Source organism: Ciona robusta, chromosome 7 (genome assembly GCF_009617815.1).
Source record: "Ciona robusta chromosome 7, ASM961781v2".
Taxonomy (NCBI): Eukaryota; Metazoa; Chordata; class Ascidiacea; order Phlebobranchia; family Cionidae; genus Ciona; species Ciona robusta.
This window is the reverse complement of record NC_143241.1, coordinates 252102-276632: the sequence shown is the minus strand read 5'-3', so window position 1 is coordinate 276632 and position 24531 is coordinate 252102. Positions and strand designations below refer to the sequence as shown.

At 34.3% G+C, this 24531-nt stretch overlaps 4 protein-coding genes and 1 long non-coding RNA gene across 9 annotated transcripts; 3 read left to right on the top strand and 2 right to left on the bottom strand.

The window, feature by feature from the left end:
• The first annotated feature begins 317 nt into the window (after positions 1 to 317).
• LOC149733214 (ferroptosis suppressor protein 1-like) lies at positions 318 to 5051 on the top strand. The gene is made up of 8 exons (XM_089881393.1): positions 318 to 846; positions 1080 to 1198; positions 1861 to 1986; positions 2313 to 2405; positions 2802 to 2910; positions 3428 to 3580; positions 3799 to 4002; positions 4568 to 5051. Exons 1-8 carry the CDS (start codon positions 663 to 665, stop codon positions 4723 to 4725), a joined length of 1146 nt encoding a protein of 381 aa, XP_089737519.1. The 5' UTR covers positions 318 to 662; the 3' UTR covers positions 4726 to 5051.
• Positions 5052 to 5376: 325 nt separating this feature from the next.
• LOC149733213 (RNA-binding protein FXR1-like) lies at positions 5377 to 13396 on the bottom strand. Of its 4 annotated transcripts, none has more exons than XM_089881389.1 (15): positions 13257 to 13396; positions 12891 to 12943; positions 12586 to 12694; positions 11893 to 12113; positions 11248 to 11461; positions 10515 to 10764; positions 10070 to 10269; positions 9562 to 9754; positions 8949 to 9045; positions 8557 to 8672; positions 8022 to 8210; positions 7605 to 7682; positions 7069 to 7113; positions 6431 to 6492; positions 5377 to 6120 (listed from the first exon to the last, which is right to left on the bottom strand). In XM_089881389.1, the coding sequence occupies exons 1-15, from the start codon at positions 13305 to 13307 to the stop codon at positions 6019 to 6021; spliced, it is 1980 nt and encodes a 659-aa protein (XP_089737515.1). In that variant the 5' UTR covers positions 13308 to 13396; the 3' UTR covers positions 5377 to 6018. The 4 variants fall into 4 exon arrangements, with proteins under 4 accessions (XP_089737515.1, XP_089737517.1, XP_089737516.1 ...); XM_089881391.1 differs by having other exon boundaries at positions 8022 to 8111; XM_089881390.1 differs by lacking the exon at positions 7069 to 7113.
• Positions 13351 to 15086, bottom strand: LOC149733212 (protein PRRC1-like). The gene has a single exon (XM_089881394.1). The coding sequence runs from the start codon at positions 14764 to 14766 to the stop codon at positions 13909 to 13911; it is 858 nt and encodes a 285-aa protein (XP_089737520.1). The 5' UTR covers positions 14767 to 15086; the 3' UTR covers positions 13351 to 13908.
• Positions 15087 to 15802: 716 nt separating this feature from the next.
• Positions 15803 to 17371, top strand: LOC149733211 (uncharacterized). The gene is made up of 4 exons (XR_016385345.1): positions 15803 to 16216; positions 16368 to 16457; positions 16529 to 16624; positions 16769 to 17371. It is a non-coding gene; the product is annotated as an uncharacterized LOC149733211 (long non-coding RNA).
• Positions 17372 to 17965: 594 nt separating this feature from the next.
• On the top strand, positions 17966 to 24511 carry LOC149733210 (uncharacterized). 2 transcript variants are annotated; one of them, XM_089881396.1, is made up of 3 exons: positions 17966 to 20319; positions 22339 to 22520; positions 23745 to 24511. In XM_089881396.1, exons 2-3 carry the CDS (start codon positions 22490 to 22492, stop codon positions 24341 to 24343), a joined length of 630 nt encoding a protein of 209 aa, XP_089737522.1. In that variant the 5' UTR covers positions 17966 to 20319; positions 22339 to 22489; the 3' UTR covers positions 24344 to 24511. The 2 variants fall into 2 exon arrangements, with proteins under 2 accessions (XP_089737522.1, XP_089737521.1); XM_089881395.1 differs by having other exon boundaries at positions 17967 to 20319; positions 22339 to 23527.
• Positions 24512 to 24531: the final 20 nt, after the last annotated feature.

The following is a 24531-nucleotide window of genomic DNA, read 5'->3' as shown; positions in this document are numbered from 1 at the left end:
TCCCCCATTGTACTATATATTTTTTGAATTTATATTTTTGATTTGAATTTTTTTTAAATAAAACTACTTAAGAAAAAGCAAGACACAATAAAATTGGAAAATACTATAAGAGAATACATGACCTGACGGTTTACATTTACGTAGCATATTTATTTTTATCTTAATATTAATTTTAACTGCAAAACGACGTAGGTAAAAACAATATTTTTGTATTGCGATTTTCTCTTTTATCGGATAAAACGAGCGCTTCTTTTTTTCAGTACAACGATCATTAAAGGCATCCAAGAAAAACAGTGTTATGTTTGCTTAGAAGCGGTCGGTCGTTACAACTCGAGTGTAAATCGTATTTCGTTATCATCAGACAGAAACAAGCAACCTATATAGTTGTATTGGCCAGCGTGACTACCTTAGTACAGGTTGTGAGTACATAAACAAACCATGCAGTTTATTTTATCTTTACAGAGACAGCAGCGAGGATCAGATAATTTGAAATAACGAAGAGGAGAAAATTATCAATATCTGTTAAAAACACTATTAACGGAACTGTTAATTACGAAAGCTGTTAATTCAAAACGTGACTACTAAACACAACGTACTTTAGATTTATAAGAAGTAATTTATACAATTTCGAACCCCATTGTTAATAAAGTTAGCCCACAGTAATGGGTTTGTGTAATTCGATTGAGTTTCAAAGTGATATGCACCTGGTTATAGTGGGAGGAGGGTATGGTGGAAGTCACCTTGCATTACAGATGATAAAAGCAAATATCTGCAAAGTCACCTTGATTGACCCACGAGATGCAATGTTTCACAGCATTGGGGCGTTACGAGCTACTGTGGATGACGGTAATACCACAAAATTATAAAGTGACAGAATAAGACTGTATTGCTTGTGTCTCACAGTAAACATTTACGCCTCGACACGCCAAAGTAAATAACAATTACCATTGTAATGAACAAACTTTAAACGTCAATATTTTGCAAATAAAATTGAGGTCTGACACAAATAATTTTTTAAATAATTCTCAACAACATACACGTTATATAACGAAGTAACTTTACCTTCATTGATTGTACAGATTACATGAAAAACTTGTTTCTTCCATACGAAAGCATGATTGGCGATTCATTCATGCGAGGTTATGTTGAAAACATTGATACAAAAAGCAAAATCCTTATTTTAAAAGATGGAAGAACGGTAAATATAGATGTAAACTTATATGATAATATGTTATTATTCCATTCCATATGAATAGCATAGTAGGGTGGGGGAGGATGGGACATATTTTTTTTATTTTATAACTTATACCTCAGGAGTTATTTAAATATAATACATTGATGTAATAACAAGATAATATATCGAAAATATATAGTAGGGTAGGGGAAGATGGGACAACTTTTCAATCTATTTTCTCCTCCAATTCGGTAGTAAACAAACATTCAACGATTTTTTATAAAACTTTATCCTCACGGCTCCCATCGACCGTTGTTCATTGTTTAAAACACGATCAGAATATTTGGTTATTATGTGTCAAAGGTGTCCCATCTTCCCCCACCCTACTATACTAGAAATTCAGCCATTTGCACTTCGAGATAATTTATGACAAGTCCCTTATGTCCCATCTCCCCCAATCTAATATAAAACGGGGTATAAGATATAAGACAAACTTTGAATTTTCATTTTTGTCGAAACACATAATATTTGCAAAAATATATAACCGTATTTTCACGACTCTAAAATAGCATTCTAATTGTTCAAAATAGTTCATGAAATATGAGATTTATGATGTAACACACATTTCATGCTATTTTTATGCTGCGCAATCAAGTGTCCACCATATTTATGTTATAACCGTATAGGTCACTTACACACATTTGGTGATTGCTGTTGGTTCCCGATCTAATTTTCCTTCTAACCTGAGCAAGGATTATCCGGATGTTAATATTGATGAAGGGAAAGAAATTTATACTGATTACAGAGAAGAGGTCAGTGATAAATATACAAAGTTGCAAGCGCACTGCTTCTAACGCATGAATACGGATAGACTCAAATGCTGCTACCATTGTAGCTGGCTCACCTTTAAAGACGCAACAGAAATTGCTCTAAACCAGAGGTCACTCATTGGTTGTCTAACATGTCAGCTATATTTTAAAAAATTATTTAATCAGAACATCCGGTTATAAAAGTTATATTTGTTCATTTACCCTTAAAAACAAAAATACAGTAATCAAGTCAGTAAATTGCTTTTTAATTCAAGAAATATGTGTTTGTATTCAATGTATCTTCTAACAACTAAACTTGTTTGTTAAAGATAATGAAATCTCGTCGAATAGTTTTGGTCGGCGGGGGTGCAGTGGGTGTGGAACTTGCTGGTGAAATCAAAACCGACTATCCGGATAAGTCGGTAAGTTAAAGGGGCATACCAAAAATATAAATTTGTATATAAAGAGATCCCATATGTGATTTAAATGTACAACCAGAGTTTAAAACAACGGAAAAGCTTAAACAAATCCGTGTTAAAACCTCCCCCATTGTTGTCTTATTTGTTTTTTAACAAGACACTTAACGGAATTTGTTTTTCTTACTCAAACTAATGTCACTAACGGGTTGACTAAATTGCCAGCCATATGGAAAAACAATCCGCCACAAAGTTACATACGTGGTAAGTTGTAAGTTGACACAATGTGTATGACCAAGGAAACTTGTGTACCACTGTCGTTGCCCCGCTACGAGAAGATAATGTGTGAAGAGATGTTTATTAAAGTGTGGGATATGAATGCAAACAATTTCTATTTCCCAGGTTACAATCGTATCATCCACCAACTACCTTGTTTCAAGTCGAACAAAAACTAAGTTTCAGCGAAATTTACTGAACGTGTTGCGTGCGAAGGAGATATCTGTTATTTTAGGTTCGTATGCGTGAGAGTGACTACAGTTGATTTGTCGTCTTCATATCGTCTGTCACGCTTACGAGTTTAATTACGCGTTTCCTCCAAAGTTTGTGATTGCGACGCAATAAAAGAGAGTTTATCCGGAACGGCTCACTCTCACGACAACTTTTTATTCAAGCGTTGTACCAGCATGTTGGATTTATTGATTTTTATCGTGACTTTACGAAAACAAGATATAAACGGACAAAACACTCAAATAAATTCTGTTTTACCGATAATAACTTTTATCTCTAGGAAACCATGTACGAAATGACGGGAACTTATCCCATTATTTACTAAATACCTTTTTTATTTAAATCATTATTTAACATTACCAGTATTGTGCCCATCAGTTAACGAAACTGTAATTTTAATATGTTCCATTGTTCTGAAACAGTTTATATAAAACATTAAGTGACACCATATACTCACGTTGGGCGACTTATATAGTTGTTATGTGTTTACCATATTAGCTTAAATCATTTTATTTAAACAGACGAGAGAGTTTCAAACCTCGATGAGCTGATCGTCAATCAAACCAAAGAAGGACAAATAGTAATAACAGAGAAAGGTTCAAAGGTCGATGCTGATCTCATCATACCATGCACGGGAACGAGGGTTAACAACAAATTCTTTCAACATGAAATGGGTGAGTCCTTATCAATATAGCAGGGTGGGGCAGGATAGGACACGCTTTTATTCTCTTATTCCCATTTTGGTGGTAAACCCAAAAAATGTATACATAAATATATAACCGTATCCTCACGTTTTTAAAAGAGCGTTGTCAAACACGACTAGCAAATATATGGAATATAGGTGATAACGGTTTCACCACAACTTTCTCACAATCATGTATTAATCTTACAGCTCGTTCAATAAACGCACAAGGGGCATTGAAGGTGAACAGTTATCTTCAGGTCAAAGGCCACGAAGAGGTCATATGGGCACTTGGTGACGTCACAGACGTGAAAGAAGAGAAGTTGGCATACCACGCCCAACGACAAGCAGAGGTACTGGCTGCTAATTTCAAAGCAGATACCACCAATTCGAACAGGAAAGAATATAAAACAGGTTTGGTTTTAGTACGTAATATTTACAGTTAATGTAATCCCACTATTTTAATACTATGAAATTTGTCTTGGTAATAAAGGTAAAATATAAATTTTATCCTAAAAAGTAAAAAAAAAACGAGAAGCAGAAAAGTAGAATAGATCTTTTTAATTTAATTTAATTTTATTGTTGCCACATAAATGTTGCTTAATTTAAGGACTGTCGTTTTGATCTCAGTTTTTTTAAATAAACGTTACCACCTTCGCTTTTGTACTCGAAGAAATAAAAAAATATATGTTATAGTAGGTTGGGGTAAGGTGGGACACGTTTTTATCGTACTGTTTAGTAGTAAACAAAAGCTGTTTACAGAACTTTATAACCAGCCACCAAGTAAAATGCGTTGTTAATTGTTCTAAACACATCAAAAAATATGTGAACAATGACAGTATCCCATCTTACCCCGGCTTATATACTTACTATGGTATCGTCAAAATATATTGTCTATATGTATTGGTAAAAGGCAAACTTTATTCTAAAAATTTAAAAGACAATTAAAAACTCATTTATTATTTTTTGTAACATAAAGGTCCATTTGTGATATTCGTATCTGTTGGGAGGAACGATGGAGTTGGTCAAATGTTCGGCGTTCAGGTTGGAAGTAAAATTGTGAAGAAAGTTAAAGGGAAAGATTTACTTGCGAGAAAGACGTGGCAAGTTAGGGGGATGACGCTACCAGAAACATAAACAATTGTGTTTGTATATGATTGCATACATATATAAGTTTTATATTTATCGCTGATTGGGAGACATCATATACGTCGTAACAATGGTCTTATTGTGCCAGTATTTTATGTACCCTTAGCGTGATTTAAAAAAAATCAACTCTGTATAATAAATAAGCATATGCCTTGCACGTGGGTGCTGTAGTACTTCTACGTTTTATAATCTGGAGAAAGTCATGCTTGTTGATCACATCAGTAATATTCCGGACGGGGACAATTTGTCCCTGGATGTTTTGTTTTTATCTCGTGTCCGCTTATGAGTTACCACGAAATAAATTTATTACGGATCTTTTTTTGTATGGCTGACATAATTGAGACACATCAGGAGGGCTTTTGTTACTCATTAGTGAATTGCCCAAGAACAAACTCACCCACAAAGTAATACATGGTAGTAAGCTGGCACGAGGTGTTAAACCCGTGTGATAACGACTGTCGTTTTCCGGCCATGCGAGAATAAAGTAAGTTACATTTATTCATTCAAACACATTTCGTCATTGAGAATAAAAAACCGTTGGCTGCAAGCGACTAAACCAGCGAGTCAGATTTCTGCAGTATCACCCAAGTAATGAAAAAGTCTCCTCCTGCTGCTTGCTTAGAAATTAGAATCAGGTAGTTTAGTTCGTGAAATTTTTATTGTTAAACATGCAAAAAACAATCCGCGACAGTGTTTTAAATACAGTGTCATTTCAATTCCGAATCTTTGTTTTGTTTGAACGTTGAGTTGCGAAACTAATCTTGCCCGGGTTTCTTTGCTTGTGTATGATGGGGTTTAGTTGTCACAGTGCACAAACACAAACATACACACACATGCGTGCTTCAAATAAAATGCAAACCTATGTTTTGCTACCATACTATGAAAAAGTTTATTATACCGGAAACTGAATAAGAAATGAAGAAAGTGAAATAGAGAGTAACTTGTACTCTGCTGTAAACATCAGCACTCTGACAGAAAGTGTAAAATTTGAAAGATAAAAAGCGTGTTGAACAGAACATGGTATTTAGCACATTGGTTGGTACATATAAGAAAAAACTTGAAATCAAAAATAGAATTGTTTGAAGTTTTGTGGATTTTACAATAATAATAATAAGCGGCTTCAAGATATTTCAAGGCGAGTTGTAACTACAACACCACTATACTAATGTATATGCATTGTTTAGGTAGGCACCGATAACTTAGCTTAGAATAAATAAGGTGTTGTTAGTTTTTGTTTCGTGCAACAAATGTCTCGCTTCACATATGATGTTTATTATGATGTCACACAGTAGCGACATCGTGGTTGTTACCGTTAGCAACCGGCTTCTTTCGTTGCTGACGTTGTGGTTTAGCATCACCTACTGATGGTTCATCACTTTTAATCTGAAAAAAATTTGACCAATAAAATATGTCCATTTAAATAGTTGATTAATATTTCACACATTTGTAATAAGGAAGTTTTCATTACAATACCTTTATTTATTTCTTTGAATACAATGGCAAGGATCATATTATTTAAAGCAACGAAAAAGAGCCTCGCAGCAAAATGAAAGTCCATAAACTAAGCAAGAATTATGACAAAACAATTAAAAAAAAGGTTTAATAATGGTTTATATAAAACAGTAAAAACTTACTACCAACATCATCAAAATCCAACATATATTTAACTGATAGAAAATTGATACTAACTTACCTTATTACTTAAATCTGTATCTTTCAAATCAGGTTTGGTTGAGTTGAGTGTTGCGCTCGAATCTAAACACAGCATTTAATAGGTTGGGGTAGGATGGAACATGTTTTCATTCTCTTTATTTATCCCATTTGTTCGTTGTTAATTGGTTGAAATCACGGTCGGGAAATGTTGGATATTATGTGTTAGTGGTATCTAATCTCATTCCATAGTTTTATATTTAATATGAAGTAACAATAATCTTATATGTGAGATCCTATAGATCAGCGGTTCCCAACCTGTGGGTCGCGACCCCAACTGGGGTCGCCTGATAATTTGCCTGGGGTCACCTGCCATGAAAAATTACAGGATTTACTCGTTTGATTTCCGGTAATTCATTACGTCACAAAGGCCTTTACCATGAAAATAAAAATTTAATTGCTGATTGCTGAAATGCATTTAAGCAAAAGTTGGACTTGAGGTCGCGATTTGATTGCATTCCCGGCATCAAGCATAGGTAGCCTAGCCTACATAACTTTCAAAAGCGACCCAACTAATTTTATCCTTGGGGTCACCGCAACTTGGCAAATGTTATAAAAGGGTCACGGCACCAAAAAGGTTGGGAACCGCTGCTATAGATAATATGTGGGACATTAAAATACCTTCGTTATGTGAGAGAGGAGGAAAGTCTTGTTCAAAAGAAGAGTCTAGAGAAGTAAAAGACAAATTTGGAAGACGAAGGAAAAGACATAAAAAGTGTAAGTTTGTGAATTGTGTTAAGCGTGATAAAGTATTATTAAAAATTGTTTAAAATATATTTTAAGTTCATTTTTTTAATTTTGGTTTTTATAAAATTAAAATAAAAGTTGTTGTTATGCAAAAGTAAGAGGGATTTGCAAGAAATTATTGTTAAAGAAAAGAAGAATAAAGGAAATATAACAGAAGATATCATCGTACGCATTATAATTGGGAGGCAACATATATTTTCTAGATATTTCATGGATAAATAATTAAGATCAAACGTGGTAGGGCAATAAATACATGTTACTTGTTTCACTGTCCCATTTAGGCCCAAACTCACAACATTTTTTTTGGTTGACAATTTTGTTAAAAACAAATATTTCACAATTTCTTTTATAATGTAAAACTTTAGAGAAAAAAGTTTTTTCTTTTAAGTCGTAAGCCAGATGTAACTTACTTTCCCTGTCACTTGTTGAATGATTTGAAGATCCACGATTCTTACCTCGACCACGCTTGCCCTTGCCACGAGTTGAACCTAAATATCAACAAATGCTGAATTGAATAAAATTTATTTATTCTTGCATGGGGAGCAACAATAGTCGTTATAAAATAAGTAAATATAAATCTTTTTCATACACCCGCTGCCTCATAATGAGTTTCCACGCACGTAACTTTGTGGGGGATTATTTTTCTTGTTGGCCGACAACTTAAACAACCACATAGTGACCACTAGGTTGAAGAATTTTCTCATGTAAGTGTCTCACCCAAGAATACAAACGCTCACAATGGTAGCAGCATCAAGCCTCAAACCTGTTTCCTCTTGGCTAGAGGCAGGCGAGCTTACAAAACATATAAAGTTAAACTTGGAACTCACCATCTGAAGAATCAGCAACACTTCCGTTTATCTTTGTTTGATCGCGAGAATCGACGTCTCCGTTTGTAGCTTGGTGGCCACGATAACCGCCTGCGTGAGAAATGTTTTCGCTTGGTTTTGCGTCGCTGCCTGGGGCAGTTTCATCAGCGTCAAGTAAATCGAAGGGGTTGCGATTTGGATCGGAGAGGACTAAAGTGGTGGATAGTAAAGTAAAGTGAGAGGGGTGAAGGAGGAACGAAACAAGATTTATTTTCTAATAGGTTTGTTTCTTAAAATAAAAGATAAAAAACTATGTCTTCAAAAATTAATTTCTTTAAAGTGAGTAGATAGCAAAGCAAGTTGTTTCTTAAAACAGGAAAGTAGTGAAAACTGAAAGTGTGGCAGAGATGAATAAGTAAGATGGAAATGTTAACATGGTGTGTGGGATATTTATATGTCTAACATATTCAGATTGAGTTTTGTACAGTTTTATCAAAAGCTGGTAGAAAACTAATATATTAACATAGAAATATTAATAAACATTAGAAAAATATACTTGTGTTTCTTAAACTTGGTTGGCGATTGTCATGATTATAACCACCCCTGCCACGATGGCTGCCTCTTTTATTATAACCTCTTCTATATTGTGGATCTGCACCGGGACCATATTCTCTGGGGGACAAATGATTTTGATTGTTACTATTAAGGAACATTTATGGAACTATATTAAATGAAATAAAATCGTTTTTTTTTTGCAGGATGACAATTTATATAAGGGTAGGAGCAATATATGTGTCTTGCACAAGGCACATAATGGTGACATCGAGTAACGAAGCAAGTTTCCCTTAATTGCAAGACCTCCAACCACTGTGTCACTGCTTCAGATGAACCCATGAATTAACCATACAAACCCCTATATATATAGATGAGTACAACTACAGCACGAACCTGCGTGTCAATGGTTTCCCCTCAGCCATTGAATCATTGCCGGTCTCCGAACCAGTATCGGAAACATTCGATAACTCGGAGTTGGTTGCTCCACCATCTGTAACAATATAAGTGGCTGCATTTCAAGGATTGTCGTTCTGTTCATGATTCCCAGTGTGTTTAAATTAATTTGATAGTTTTTATTACTTTTAAAGGGAATGTTTATTAAATAGTTTTATACAGCTACATACATTTTTTTAGATTTTATTGCTGACAGACACAATTACTGCAACAGCAGGGGTGAAACTATTCAAACATCACTAAAATGTTTAAAATATTTTCTTGTTCCCAAGTTTATCATTAAATTGTAAGCAGAAGTTTGTATGACAACATGGGTAGTTATTATATTATATTAATATGTAACGAAATACAGAATTACAAGGGTACATACTACATAAGCCAAAGGTGCCAAACCTGAGCTGGCAGGGAAGGCAGGCCAACCCTGGGATTTTCTACATTTCATAAATTCCCCTGCACTTTAAAAGTTTAAAGCCAATGCAGGAGTATTTGATGGAAAGAAAACATATTATACAATAAATTATAAAATAATTTTCATATTATATAAATAAATAACCTTTATCTAAATATTTCCTTCGATCGCGACGGTTGTTTCGTTGTAATCTTCGTGCTTCATCCTCACCGCGAGGTGGCAGGCTATTCAACGACATGTGCGACGATGCTGGTGACGGACCTCCCCCACTACCGCCACCTAGTTGTCGTATCTGCTGTGTGAGGTTCATTTGTTCGAGGCGAAGATTATCGAGATCCTTGTGTGGAAAGAAAACTTAGGAGAATTATTTTGGATTTGTTTTTAGGAAGCTTTAGTTATTTTCCATTATATCAAGGTATGTTAATTAAGGTGGGGAAGGCACTTTAGATTTTATTTTTAAAAGCTTTTCTTATATTTTTACTGTGCCACTGCATTTATGAATATGTTAACAATATATTTGTTAACAATATTATATTAAAATAAACATTTGTAAATACTTTCTTTAAGGTTATGTGTCAACTTTGGCCTAAACCTTCAGACCCTCACTGTAGAATCCATATATATACACACCATGTTTATACTTCAATCCCACCTTCAAATAAGCAACATGGTAATCCACAAGTGCTTGTGCGTTCCTGATGCTTTCACGTGTCCCCACAAATCGGAACGGCACAAGTCCGTCCTCCCGGTGGTCGGGATCATTCTCATCATCACCGATCACTCGCACACGGAGAACTCCAGATTTATCGATCATTTCCTGGATAGTGACCCCTTTCTTCCCGATCACTTTACCTGGAGGTCATCAAGAATAGATGATTGTAACTTATTTATCTTCAAGTAGGCACTGGAGTGGTTATAACATGGGAGCAATTGCCATAACTGTCTTGGCCAAGGACACATACGCCCACAATAATAGCAACATCGAACAGGCAACACCTTTGAACATAGGGGCAAGTGTGCAACAAATGTTTTCGCATTGAAAACTAAGGTTAACACTAAACATACATTACATGAATTAAATAAAAGCAAACTCTCACCAACAAACGCTCGTGGCACAAGAACTTCCTCTTCGGTATATTCCAACATCTCACGTGCTTTCTTCACGGCATCTTTAGTCTCACCATACACCGTGAAGTAATGTGTCTCTTCATCTAATATGATGTCCAACACGCCCACAATACGACGGGCAGCGATAATATTTGCACCATTTGTACCGATAGCCAGTCCAACAAGATCCTCACTCACATGGAAATGTTCGCTGCATGAACTGGCTCGCTGTTGACTCATCTAAAAAAATACGTTAAAATTATTTGTTACTGTTTCTAAATTATGAGTGTTCTACTGTATGTGGGAGAGGTCATACAGCACACCATAGGACCTAAGATTTGGAACAAAGTTGGTTCATTAACCATGCAACCACCAAGTGATACTAAAATCATAGGCAATGTCGGTAGACAAATAAACACAGCTCAATAAGATCTGAATTGCGAGGTAAATATTGGTATTACATCATGAAACTATTTTCTGGTTGTGGGGAACTTCAGTATATGAGGAGAGTTACACATAACTTTGGCAGGACTTTATAAGTAAAGTAATTCATAAGTAAGATAAACATGCTATCATAAGATAAACATGCTATATTCTGCTTTACTGAAGGGCATGGGTGCCTGAATCTGGTGGCGCAGCAATACTAACATGCACCCCTTGTTTTGTCAAAACAAATAACTAGTTATATTGTTTGAAACACAAAGTTTAAACAACTCCACCAACCTCAAGTTGTTTGGCTGCGTCTTCCACTCGTTGTAACATCGATAACTTGGTTCGTAGACTACGAAAGTGAAGATCGGAAACTATCGAAGCTCGTCTTCGTGATGATTCAGTTGGTACGATCACGTCAAGACATTTTGTGTCTTGTCGAAACACGACCATAATCGCATCCGTGCTCTTTTCAAACTCCTTGTGTGCTTCCACATATTTTGCACAACTGAAAACAAATTGAAGTAATAACATTAAATAATTACAACTAAAGGGGCCAGCCACACTAAGTCTCTAACGTAGAGTGATGGGTTCTAGTCTCAATGCTGCTACCATCGTGATTCGTGGACATATGTTTTGTTGGACAAGACACTTAACAGTATTTTCTTCAACCCAGTGGTCACTAATGGGTTGTCTGAATTGTTAGCAATACAGAAAAACAAATCACTCACAAAGTTACATACGTAGTAACTTACTAGAGTGATAGTAACTTGTAAACAGGCACGAGGTGTATGAAACAGAACACTTATGTTATAACAGCTGAAATTATCCGCCATGCCAAGATGAATAAGTCTCATTGGTTACACGTAAGCTCACATACCAAAAATTGCTGCAGTAACCTTGAAACACAAGACCTATGTCATGATATATTGAACTCACAATTGCAGTAAATCCTCCGGAACTGGTAGTGAGATTTTTAGAAGTGGTGCAGCAGAGAAGGGAGGGTGTTTGTTGACCCTTCTAAGTCGATCACGCGTCACAATTTCCGTATGTTTCGGATCACATGTTTGATACTCGATTACGTGAAACTCTCCTTTGCTCATCTTAACCTTCGCCAACCACCATCCACAGGGTTCAACATCATTGGCTCGTGTGTGGACCTGAATATATGTTGATTATTACCATAACATGCAGGGGGGAAATCAGCATTTGTTGTTCTTCATCATTAGCTCGTGTGCTTAATAAAATGGTCAGAAGTAATTTGTTGTTGCTTTTAAAAAAAAACATTTTCATTTTTGTTTTATTTTATGCCATGCTTTCAGATTTTGCGTGTCAAAACACATAAAACCAATAAGCATATGTGTCACGTTTTTCTTCTTTAACACAAAATTTTGATTGACATTGTTAAAATACAGTTAAACTCATAGTTGTTTAATGTGGTGAATACAATATACTTTGGCTCTGCTTGTTTGTACAGACAAACATCAGAGTAAAAACTCCTTCAGGTTTTACACTTTCACTTACGCTTATAAAACAAATGCCACTCCTTGTTTAAAGTAGGTGACACCTCTAACATTAGACCTATCAGCAATAGTTAGCAAAACACTAAAATAAAGAGTTAAACAAATTCACCTCAACGTCTTGTCCCTCTTGTAATTCTTCATCATCAGGGATCAACAAATCCATCGATGTTGGGGCAAACCTTGCTTCAGCTAAACTTATCTTGCGTTCAGCTTGCCAACTATATAAAAACCAAGTTAAACCCCAAGAATATGTACTTGATGTATTAGCTTACCTAACATTAACATTTATATATTGATGACAAAATATTTGTGTTGAAAAAAGAAAATTCCAGAACCAAAAAAAATTGAAAAATGGCGAACCAAAGTGATAGTGATGAAAAAGTGATGAAACTTTGTTCAATTATCACAACTTACTTGTTTTCAAAGGTAACTGTAATTCCATCTGGTAAAACATCAGTAAGAAAAGCCTGAATAGAAATGTTAAAAATTAATATTAAAGTTACAAAAACATTGCAATTACTATAGTATGGTATGCTGTATATATGAAGCGAATTAGGAACGATTGCCACCTGTTGTATGTTGTATACCCAAGGGTGGGAATGAATGTAATTCTATTTAACCCCGAGCAACACATCAATATACTTGGTAAATAAGAAAAACAAAAACACATATACTCGTGTTAATTTAAGCAGCCATAAGAATTTGTTTCAGCATATTTATACTGCTATATTAGTATGTATGACTGTTCAAATACAAAAATCAACACACAATGTTACATACCTTGTAAAAAGCTCCATTTGAGCCACGAACTTCAACAGTTCTTTTCTCCATATTTTTTTCAGTAACAATTCAAACCTATGTATACAGTGAATACCTACAATTGCACATATGAGTTAGCAGGATAACATTAACACCAATATTGAAACTATTTATTATATCTATTATGATGCAGTGAGTAATTTAAATCGAAACAACAGCTGATGTTTATATTCATTAAAGAATTAGGAAAACATCCAATGTATAACTTCTCTATTGACTGCCAAAAAATGTTCTATAAAACAGTTTGTTATCGCAACGAAATATACAATTTCACCTTTCATACTCATTTTACTTTCGTATTAAACAATTATTGCTTCAATGATTCCCAAACACACCTTGCGGCAGTACATGCAAAATAATGTGTTAGATATACAGCACTCTTATTTATGAAAACACAAACGAAAAAAGCGTTCTTTACAGCACATAAGAAAACTATGGAACATTGTATATTATGATTTGTGACATTCACATATATATAATATATGTTTGGCAATATTTTAATAGATATTTGATATGCACCACTTCGAGTATTCTTAACTTAAATACTAATCGTCTGTTCTTCTGTCGATAAATATGTTGGAAGTAAACTTATTAATTAATTTGGAAATATATTTTAAACATTTTGTTCGATTACTTTTTCCGGCAGTCTTCGTTTATAAAGTTCAGCGAGACAGAGGGAACTTGAATAAATAATATTCCTTCGCGACATTCCTGTTAACGCACGATGCCAATCAGATGGTGAAACCCATGGCAACCGTTTTTGTATCGTTTCACCCACTGTGACAGCTAATCCTGACCAACTTAAGTCATAATTATCAGGTGTTTCTCTTTGCATGTCAAGAATAACCTCATTTTCCACAGGCACTGCAAGTGTGTATACCTCCAACACTATTTTGTTGACGGGATCATTAAGCACAATACACCCAACATCAAACCACTTATCAGGGGTTTGTTCAACCACAAAGTTTTCCACCGACACACACACCTGGTTCTCATCTACTTGCTGTGAATGTCTTAAATAAGATATTCTTTCTTGCGCTCCTTTCAAACCTGCAGTGTAACCAACAGGTTGTGGAGCAATGTTTGATTGTGCGGGGACACCAACCACAGTTGCCGCACCAAACACCGCTTGGAAAGCATCGCGTACAGCACCCCATTTAACTTCCTTCTCCGATGTGACAACAATATTAATGTCACCGCCCTCCCTTATAAAAGGTTCCATACCAGGATCTAATGTTGTGATCATCTTATCGACTCCTGTCTTGGTTTTCTTCATCATTGACTGCATGAACTGATTACTTGAAGCAGATTTGATCCAACTCCAAACCCCTGAAGCCTCATTACCACCATCAGGATTACTTTCCTCATCACCTTGTGTAGCTACATCACCCACAACAACAGGTGTTGGTTGTGTTTGTTCACTAACACTTGCTGTATTTTCACCTGGGTTGATTTCTTCCATCATATTCATAAAACAAATCTATGTTTGCTCTTATTACTATATTCGGTACTAGTGAAGAAACCTGTAACAGTGTAACAAATTGAACAAAAGATCTACCTACCTTAGGAATATTTTGCCCTGGCACGGTATATTCACTAATTAATTCTCAATAAAATGATATAAAAATAAGTTAAGAACAACTGCTAATATAACTCGTAACACCGATTATTATACATTTACATTTTAATATAAAGTTAACGGTTCAACCAATACAACTGCTAAAACATACGAACACGTTTCAAACTGAAACCAACAAACCGAACTCGTCAGACTCGTCATCTGTGTGAAATTCATATGGTATGTAGCGACATATAGCGGTTGTAAATAATCGGTAAACACAGAAAAGTATATTTTGACTGCCTTGATATCTATACGTTGGTGTATAAAATCATTTAAATCTGCTATGAAGACTATTCTATGGTAAAATGTACGGGAAAAAGACTGAGCCGTTTTAATTATTGCAAACACAAATCAGATAACATATTATTCAAATTTAGATAAGAAATTACGTTTCTGATAATTTATACATATTTTAAGTTACGTTCCACCACTTTCTAGGCTTTTGAATACGTACTTGATAACATAAGTAAAGGGTACAATATTTCATATTAGTTTATATGTTACATCTTATGCGCTCTTCACTAGCGTTTGCGAATTTTCTGCATAAATACACAAAATACCTAAAGACTGTACTCATAATTAGTTTTACAGATAATGGGTTCGTTTATATATATTAGTAATGTGATAAAACTTACGCCTTCCTTTCATATCAGCTGCTGATGAAAATAAAAGAGCGAAATATCACACTTTCTTCACGTGTGTTAAAAGATTTTTACTGTATGACTGACAGCTGATTGCTAAAGACGGATCATGTAATATTAAATTAACCAAATATAACAACTTCTAGAATATATAAAAGTCGTTCATATTACTATTTATGTTATACGTGTATGCCGCTTGACAATAAAAATATATTAAAACCAATTGCCTTATTGTTTCAATGTCTCTCTGCCTACACTGTTAGAAATATCCGTAAAATTAACTGTCAATTTAACAGTAAAATTTTACGTGACGTCATACGTAACTTAAAAATACGGAAAAACCGGTAAAAATTACGCGTTTTGCATGTAAATACCCTAAATTTTACGTGCGGACGCACGTAAATTTTACGCCGAATTGAACCAGCCAATAGAAACGCCCGGTTTAGCCACGTGATTCTCTTACGCTTAAAGGCGGGAATTGTAACTCAAGCGAAGACATTTGAACGTAAGGAGAGGAAATTTATTGTTGGCAGTCAAGTTTTTAGAATTCTGATTTGTTTTATGTGGTTTTGATTCAAAATAGGCACATTAGCAGTTAATGATAGGTCTTATTAAGCTCGTTCTTGTTGTTTAGTCAGCTGCTCAATCGGAGAAAAAATGTAAGTATGTGTATACTTTTAATTAATATTCTGTAGTAATTTTCTTTGTTTTACCAGAGTATACTCAACAAGAATTTTATTAAAAAAATAAAAGTGTATCCTAGATTTGTAAATTAAGCATAATTTCTACTACTAAATGTTTACTTTTTAGGAATCACAGGACAACTGCTTTACATACCATAAGACTGTTAAAAGAAGTGGCTTTTAGCATGGCAAGATAAGGTTTGCAAGTTTACTACAGGTTTGTTCTTTATTCATTTTTATTTTTCCATATTTATGTGTGGTTTGTTGCTAATTGTGTATTCTTTGCAGGGTTTTTACGAAATGGAATCTTGAGGTTCTATGTTAGACCAAAGTCACCGGGACAATTAATCTTAAGTCTATACTGGCCCATTCTTCTGACTATAGGTAAATATGAGGTGAAATAGTAATTGAAAGAAATTATAAATTGGTTCACTTCAGGCAATTCTGTTGTAACTTAAGTTGTACAGTTCGATTGTTCTGACATTATTACAGCTGTAAAGTACTCCAATTAATTAAAAAATTGTTTAGGTACTTCTCAGTTCGCACACATCAATATTGAGAAATTGGACGTAGGTAAAGACATCACAAGGATGCAAACCCGAAGTCTTATTCTCTCATTAGAAAAATGTGTTCGGAAAAGGCCGGCAAAGATCAAGACATTGAACCAAGTTCAGCAACAATATAATGTTTTCATTCATATGTGAATTGGTGAGTCAAAAATGACATTGCTTTCATACAAACTCATCTGAAATTTTACTCTTAAGTGATTTATGTAATGTATATCACCATTTTAAAATGCAGCGGAGTTCATTATTCGTTTTTATTAACCAATCTACTATAGAACATTTTTATTGCATTTTTTTCATTTAAACCAAGCAGCAGTGTCAGCATTAAAACTGCAAGTGTATATACCACCACAGTATTAATAATTGTTTTATTCAATTTAAAAAAAAACATTGTTAATGTGTTTGTTTTGTGCACAATGCTGATCATTACTGTTACCCATTACACTGTTAATGTTTATTTCCTTTCTCATAGTCCAAAAGTTTCTTGTATTGCTATTATTTAAAACATTCAATCAGCACTGATGTTTTTTTTGTAATAAAGTACTGTTATTTCAACAGTATAAAATGTGTTTTACTGTTGTTTTGGCAGTAAATTTTACTGGTTTATCAGTATATAATACTGTTAGTCCAGTAAAAATTACTGTGAACCTGCCAGTATTTAGCAAAATTAACAGGTAGTTTAAGGGTAAATTTTACAGTGAGTGACGTAAAAATTACGCGTAGTCACGTAAAAAGTACTGTTTTTCAGTAAAATCTACTGTAAAACTGCACGTAAATTTTCAGATCTACTGTGAATGTATACGTAAATTTTCGATTTTGAGTGCGGTTTAACGAAAATTATACTGTATTATTAACAGTACTTTGCAAATTTAACAGCGATTTTTACAGTAAAATTAACAGTGACTCACGTAGATTTTACGTGACTCACTGTTAATTTTACTGTAAATATACACGTAGACTTTCAGTTTTGGTTGATGTTTACGGCGAAATTTACGGTGATTTTAGACGTATTTTCTACGGAAAAACGTAAATTTTACAGTTACTTTTACAGTTTTTTTTTACTGTGAAAATACACGTATTTTTTTAACGTGCCACACGTAAAAAGTGCTGCCAGTGACTTTCACAGTAAAAATTTCTAACAGTGTAATACATAAAAGAATAACGCTAAAAAAATAAACGATTAGACTACTTACACATAGTTACACACGTGGCAAAGCTTCATAAGTGACCCCCGGGCTGAATAAATTGTCATTAGAGACCTGCCCAAGGATACATAGGCCCACAGTGGCAGCAGTATTAAGTCTCGAACCCGTATTATGTTATGGGCTACAGGTTAGAGCTAACTACTATACCAAGCCATATTGGACAGAGGCGGAATATGGAACTATCGCTGCCCCGCCAGGCAAGACTATGTAAGTTACATTTATTTATACAAGCTTCAGGTGCAAGAGATTCTGCTAGTTTTATATAGAATATAGTAGGGTGGGGGAAGACGGAACACTTTGTCGGACGAGATTTTTTTAATTTGCTTTATACGGACACCTATTTAATGATAATTAAGAAAATAATGTTACAGAATTATTCGACAGTATTATTACAACTTTATGAAACGGGCTTTACTGTTTTTAAATACTACCAAAAATGTAAAATAGAAATAGTACATTTTGAACAAGTAAAAAGTGCGAAATATAAGGTGCCAACTTTGAATGCTTCCTAAATCATAAAAAAGCCGATGAAATGCTGTAGTTTGCGAGTGTGAACGATTATAAACTAGTTTCACAGCTTCGTAATATTCCGTAGAGTTGAATTTTGTCTCATAAAACTAGTTTTAATTTTCTGAAAAAAACTGAGATGTAAACATGACAGAAATTAGGCAGCAGTCAAAATGACTTCAATTTAAGATAAAAACAACAAAAAATATCGTTTTAAAGTTATACATATATAAAGTTCACATGACAAAGAAGCTACCACAGACGATTAAATTTGGTAGGTTAACTACAAGTTGCGGAATACTGCTAATGTAAACATATTTCAATTTGGTGTCCCATCTTCCCCCTCAATATAGTTTTCTTTGTGGCCACTAGTGGGTTGACCAAATTATCAGCTATACATAAAAAAATTCTCAGAAATAATCACCTACAGTTTTCAATAGTAACTTGTAAAAAAAACATAAACATATAGTAGGGTGGGGCAAGATGGGACACTTTGTCAGACGGGACTTTTTTTAAATTTCTTTTTATGGACCCCCATTTAATGGTAATCAGGAAAATAAGGTTACAGAATTATTCGACAGTATTATCACGACTTTATAAACCGCCCGTCAAAGCTGATTATTGTTTTTAAGTATTAAAAAAATATGTAAAATAGAAACAGTATACTTTGAACAGGTAAAAAATATGAAATAGTAAGGTGCTATTTTTTAATGCTCGCTAAATCATAGTAAAGCCGATTAATTTTTTAGTTTGCGTGTGCGAACGAATAAACTAGTTTCATAGCTTCATAAAACAACCTTGAATATTTTGTACAGTTTGATTTTGTCTCATAAAACTAGTTTTAGTTTTGTAAAAAAACACTGAGATATATAAGCATGAAGAAAATAGGCAGGGGTCAATATGACTTTAATTTGAGATAAAAAAGCAACAACAAAAACATCGGTTTAACGTTACATATATGGGGTGTACATGGCAAAGAAACTAGCACAGCCTGTTAAATTCGGTAGGTTAACTACAAGTTGCTTATGTAAACATATTTCAATTTAGAGTCCCATCTTCCCCCACATTGTAGTTTTGTATGGTTTCACTGCCAAACTTAGAAAAGTTTGCTTTTAATTTAGTAATTTATACCTTAGGGGTTATTTAACTATAAGATACTGATATAATAAAAAGATAATATTTAGAAAATATATTCGAAATTTGGTCAGTTGCACTAGTTATAATCAATTTTCTGTTATTACAAGTTCATATACATTTGTAGGATACAATATTTATACATTGATGTTCGAGCATTACCCATTGTCGTTCAAATAATACCAATTGTTATGCAATAATATAATGTATAGGTAACATGTTAAAAATTTATAGCAGTAGGGCAAGAAAAAGAATGTTTAGACCTTATTTTCAAAGCGTACAGTATTATTTCGTGTTATTTACGTCTATTCCTATTTATAAAAACATTTAATATTCAAAATTAACAATGATTTTAAACTGTCCCATCTTATCCTGTGTTTTTTCGAATTTGTAAAATATCACTTGTTGTGCGGATGGCTAAAAACTCCTCGTGTGTTTTATTATATTTTAATAAATTGGTGTCAATTAGTAAAGGAATGATAGTACTAATTCGTGGTATTAACCAAAAACCGTCATCTGATTTGATTTTGGAAATATTTGGCAAAATGTGCTTAAGTGTCCTATCTTCCCCCATTGTACTATATATGGTGACTTGTAAGCTGGAACGAGGAGTATGAACACTCGTGGTATAACGACTGTCGCCGTTTTCCGGCCACGCGAGGATAAAGTAAGTTACTTTTATTCATACATTCATTTAATTGTCATACAATAATATAATAACATGAAGTAACATGTTAAAAATTTAGCAGTAGAGCTTAGAAAAAAATGTTTAAACTAGATTTTTAAAACGTAAAGCTTTATTTCGTGCTATTTACGCGTGTTCCCAATAGTAAAATCCCCTATATTGATTAAATTTAAGAATGATTTAAACTGTCATGTCTTACCCTGTGTATTTTGGAATTTGAAAAAATCATACCCGTTGTGCGAATCGGAAATAACTTTCTGTGTGTTTTATTATATTTGTTTGAGTTGTTGTCAATTAGCAAAAAATGATATAGTAGGGTGGGGGAAGATGGGACACCTTTTTGTTTAGTTTTCTCTTTCCATTTGGTAGTAAACAAAGAACATTCAATGAATTATAAAACCGTATCCTCACGACTTCCACAGACCGTTTTTAATTCCTTAAAACACGATCAGGCTATTTGGATATTATGTATTAAAGGTGTTCCATCTTTCCCCACCCTACTATAGTATTAATTCGTAGTATCACCCAAAAACCGTCATGTATTTTGATTTTGGAAATGTTGGGCAGTATGTGCTTAAAGGGGCATACCAAAGAAAAATCAAAATTGGTGTGTTAATGGATATGCTCAAATAAAATCTAAATCTACCATCAACTTTTAAAATACGAAATAGCTTTTGAAAAAAAAAGTTTTAAATCCGTAAATTGAATGAATAAATGAATGAAATTTATTTCGTCTCTTCGGTCACGATAACGAAGAACAAGAGAGTTGATAAAAGCGAAAAGACGGGTAGTAACGGTAAAACAACAGTTGTTAAAACACGCTTGTTGATAAAAAAGAAAGAAAGAATGTTTTGGATAAAAGGCGTGACCGTTACACCCTACAGACGATAATTCGAAAAAAAACACTCAAATTTGATCGTCTCTAGTTTTTAAAATACTAAAGAAACTTCAAAATTTATTTCTGATTTGGTATAATGAATCCTTTAAAACTATATAAAAAAAATTGTAAAACATAGACTTTATTATGTTTTAATTTTCGATTGAACATAGCTACATAATATGCTGATTCAGCACTTTTTTATCAGTTAATGTTTAGCACGTTTTTATATTAAAATGTTGAATATGTCTAACTAGTACATACTACACCATTTTTTTTATAAAAAGTCAGTTTTTCGTGTTTAACATTAGGTTTGAATATATGCCGAGTCAGCATAATCTGGTAGCCTATGTACCTAGGTTCAATGAAAAATAAAACTTAATAAAGTCTATGTTTTGAATATTTTATATATTTTTGACGAAAAAGCATTCATTATACCAAATCCGAAATAAAATTTAATTTTTCTTTAGTATTTTAGAAACTAGAAACGATCAAAGCCGGGTGAATTTTTTTCTGTTGGGAAACCCCATGCATTGTCGAAACAGCCGATTTTTTTTATCCAGCGGTTTCATTTTACGCGATTTTTTCAGAAGTCATATCGTTTTGGCAAACTTTGACGGTATATACAAATTTTCCTTTTTCGTTGGTATGCTCCTTTAAGAGTCCCATCTTCCTCTAAGTATTAAAGAAGCTCAGCGGCGACCTCTACCGATAGAACTGTATCCAACTTTAGTGTTTTGTAATGTTGTGTTAAATCTGCCTGTTCCCCGTCCAACTAGAACTACATTATGGTTTCTCTTGTTTTCGTTGAGCAAAACCTGATAATCTGACATCACTTCATATTTATATTGACGTGTAAATGTATTCCTTCCGAATAAACCAAGCAACACAGAATATCACCTTTCACGAAATCCAGTTGGAAGATAATTATATTAGGTTTGTGTAAGATCGTTTATGTTTTCCAATTTCGTAGTGAACAAAGAATATTTACAGAATTATATAATCTTGTAATCACGACTTTATAAGATCGTTGTTATATTGGTTAATGCACAATTAGTAGGTATGAGATAATATGTGCCAACGGTATCCCATCTTATCCCACTTACATTCCAATTACATTGCAGACAAACAGTGCAGAGATACGATGAAATGTTTAGCGGATGAACGAGTAATCAAAAAGTCCAGCCCTCTTATTTCTGAAGAAGTCTTGTCCGATAGGAAGCCCGCTTGAGTATAGCCCGTATAGGAATTGGAAGAACGGGTAAGGATTCGACGATGTGCGCATGTGAGTTGCAGTGTGTGTCAGGTCAGTATATACGTGTTGCACTGTATGTTCGCTAGAGTACAAAAAATAGAACTTTGGAAATAGACTATAAAAACAAAATCGTTAAAATTTACATAAATTCAGATGTGAGATTTGCCTGTATTTTAAAATCACAATTCAAATAATTTGTTTTGATTCAATTTCAAAGCATATAGGTGTTTATTTGAAACTGCTAACTTCTAAACTACTAAAAATTTTTTAGTATTTTAACGGTAGCCCAAACAGTGTTACGTTTTGTTTAAAGCTGAGACAGAATTTACAAGATATGCACGACATTCGACGCACGTATACTAGCTCAAATGACAAAACCCTCAGATTACTAGAGAAATAGTTTACCGTGTTCAATTAAAAACTACCAGATGCTATACAAATAGCTGGGCTGTAATTTGCATAAAGTGTGGAACTGCATGGTAGAATGTAACAAAATAGTTATAATTAAACTCAGACTTTAGTTTCATATCTGTACATCGCCCTAGCTGTTCAGGCTCCGTTGGAATTATTCCAACGAATTGTTTAGTTGCTAACTTCGTTCACCCGGGGTACGCGGTATAAGGATAACGACTTTACCTGCGTCAGTTAGGCTTTGCATTGATGCAACAGAACTGCAGGTTGTACAGGTTGGGAACAAACTTTTTACATTGCTTCTATGTTAAAAGTATATCAAAGAAATTAAGCAGCAAGTTAAATTTGGTTCACGTTTAGGCCTATACAATTTTAATAAACCACCTATGTTAGCATGTATAGTTTATTGTCAGTTTGTCAAAAGTTAAACCAAATGTCATTTTAGATTGTAATAATACCTAAACGTATTTTTCAGTTTAATTGTTCAGGGGGTTAGAAATTGTATTTATTAGTCGAAATGAATTATGAACATAATCCGAACGAAGCGCTTGATTTATCGATACGTGGACGGAACTCTTTGATACCGAGACCAAACTTTTCACTTTTGCATAACTTTAACTATCCGCAATTATTGCAACAGCCACCAGGTATGTTATGTATGAAGCGAACTGTAAACTAAAGAAATTCCGACAGTAGCCATAATGCCTGGTATAATGGCGCATATAGGGCGTATCCGCTGCGTCGGAGGTAAGTGCGGTTGTTTTCTAACGAAAGCAACGGATCAACCTTCTTGCTTATTATTTGGTATTGAAAGCCAGTACATCTGGGCTAACATAGTTTAATCTTTGGATTTTGGTTGAGCAGAGAAAGAAGAAGCGTTGAACTTGAGTATTAACCGATGTTCGAAACCTAAGAGCGGTCGACATCATTGTGGTTGGTGTGAATACTCCAGTGTTCATAAGCATTGTGTGGTACAACATGAACGCACCCACACTGGTGAGAAGCCATACCGATGTACAGTATGTGGAAGGCATTTCACACTTTCAGGAAACCTTGCCCGGCACATGCGAACCCACACCGGTGAGAAACCTTACAAATGTGATTTCTGTGACCGAAGGTTTACACAAGACAGTGACATGCGCACACATGCACGAACCCACACCGGGGAAAGACCATTCAAATGCCCGATCTGTGGCAAGAGCTTCAATCAATCTGGGCACAGAGCGGCGCATATACGTACTGTGCATGAACGTTGCCAGCCTTATCAATGCGTGGTTTGCGAAAGAAAGTTTGGTATATTATCCAACCTACGTCAACATATGCGCACACATACGGGCGAAAGACCTTTCAACTGCTATAGCTGCGACAAAAAGTTCGCCAAAGCTGCCACACTTCGGCTGCACGAGAAAACGCACCCAGGATCCGTAAGCTGCTCCACAAATTACACAGATTCAAAGCGTTGACCAAATACACGACGCTTTCTTGTAAACTTCAGAAAAACTTAAAGTTCAATGGATTCAAGAAAAGTTAAAGTTCAATGGATTACGTAACTTTAAACTTGAATTATGTTTTCATGCATACCTTTGCGTGGGTAATATTATGGAAATAAAATATTACAATGGCGAAGAAAAGAGACTAGTTACACTATAAA

What these genes read in the sequence shown, in the direction of transcription:
- LOC149733212 (XM_089881394.1), bottom strand. Translation starts at nt 14,766, where the DNA reads ATGAATATGATGGAAGAAATCAACCCAGGTGAAAATACAGCAAGTGTT.
- LOC149733210 (XM_089881395.1), top strand. Translation starts at nt 23,398, where the DNA reads ATGAATTATGAACATAATCCGAACGAAGCGCTTGATTTATCGATACGT. An exon ending in ATTATTGCAACAGCCACCAG is followed by an intron (nt 23,528 to 23,744) that starts GTATGTTATGTA and finishes TTGGTTGAGCAG; the next exon opens with AGAAAGAAGAAGCGTTGAAC.
- LOC149733214 (XM_089881393.1), top strand. Translation starts at nt 663, where the DNA reads ATGGGTTTGTGTAATTCGATTGAGTTTCAAAGTGATATGCACCTGGTT. An exon ending in ACGAGCTACTGTGGATGACG is followed by an intron (nt 847 to 1,079) that starts GTAATACCACAA and finishes TTGATTGTACAG; the next exon opens with ATTACATGAAAAACTTGTTT. An exon ending in ATTCTTTCAACATGAAATGG is followed by an intron (nt 3,581 to 3,798) that starts GTGAGTCCTTAT and finishes TTAATCTTACAG; the next exon opens with CTCGTTCAATAAACGCACAA.
- LOC149733213 (XM_089881389.1), bottom strand. Translation starts at nt 13,307, where the DNA reads ATGGAGAAAAGAACTGTTGAAGTTCGTGGCTCAAATGGAGCTTTTTAC. An exon ending in GGGAAACCATTGACACGCAG is followed by an intron (nt 8,673 to 8,948) that starts GTTCGTGCTGTA and finishes TTTGTCCCCCAG; the next exon opens with AGAATATGGTCCCGGTGCAG. An exon ending in TCCTCTCTCACATAACGAAG is followed by an intron (nt 6,493 to 7,068) that starts GTATTTTAATGT and finishes TGCTGTGTTTAG; the next exon opens with ATTCGAGCGCAACACTCAAC.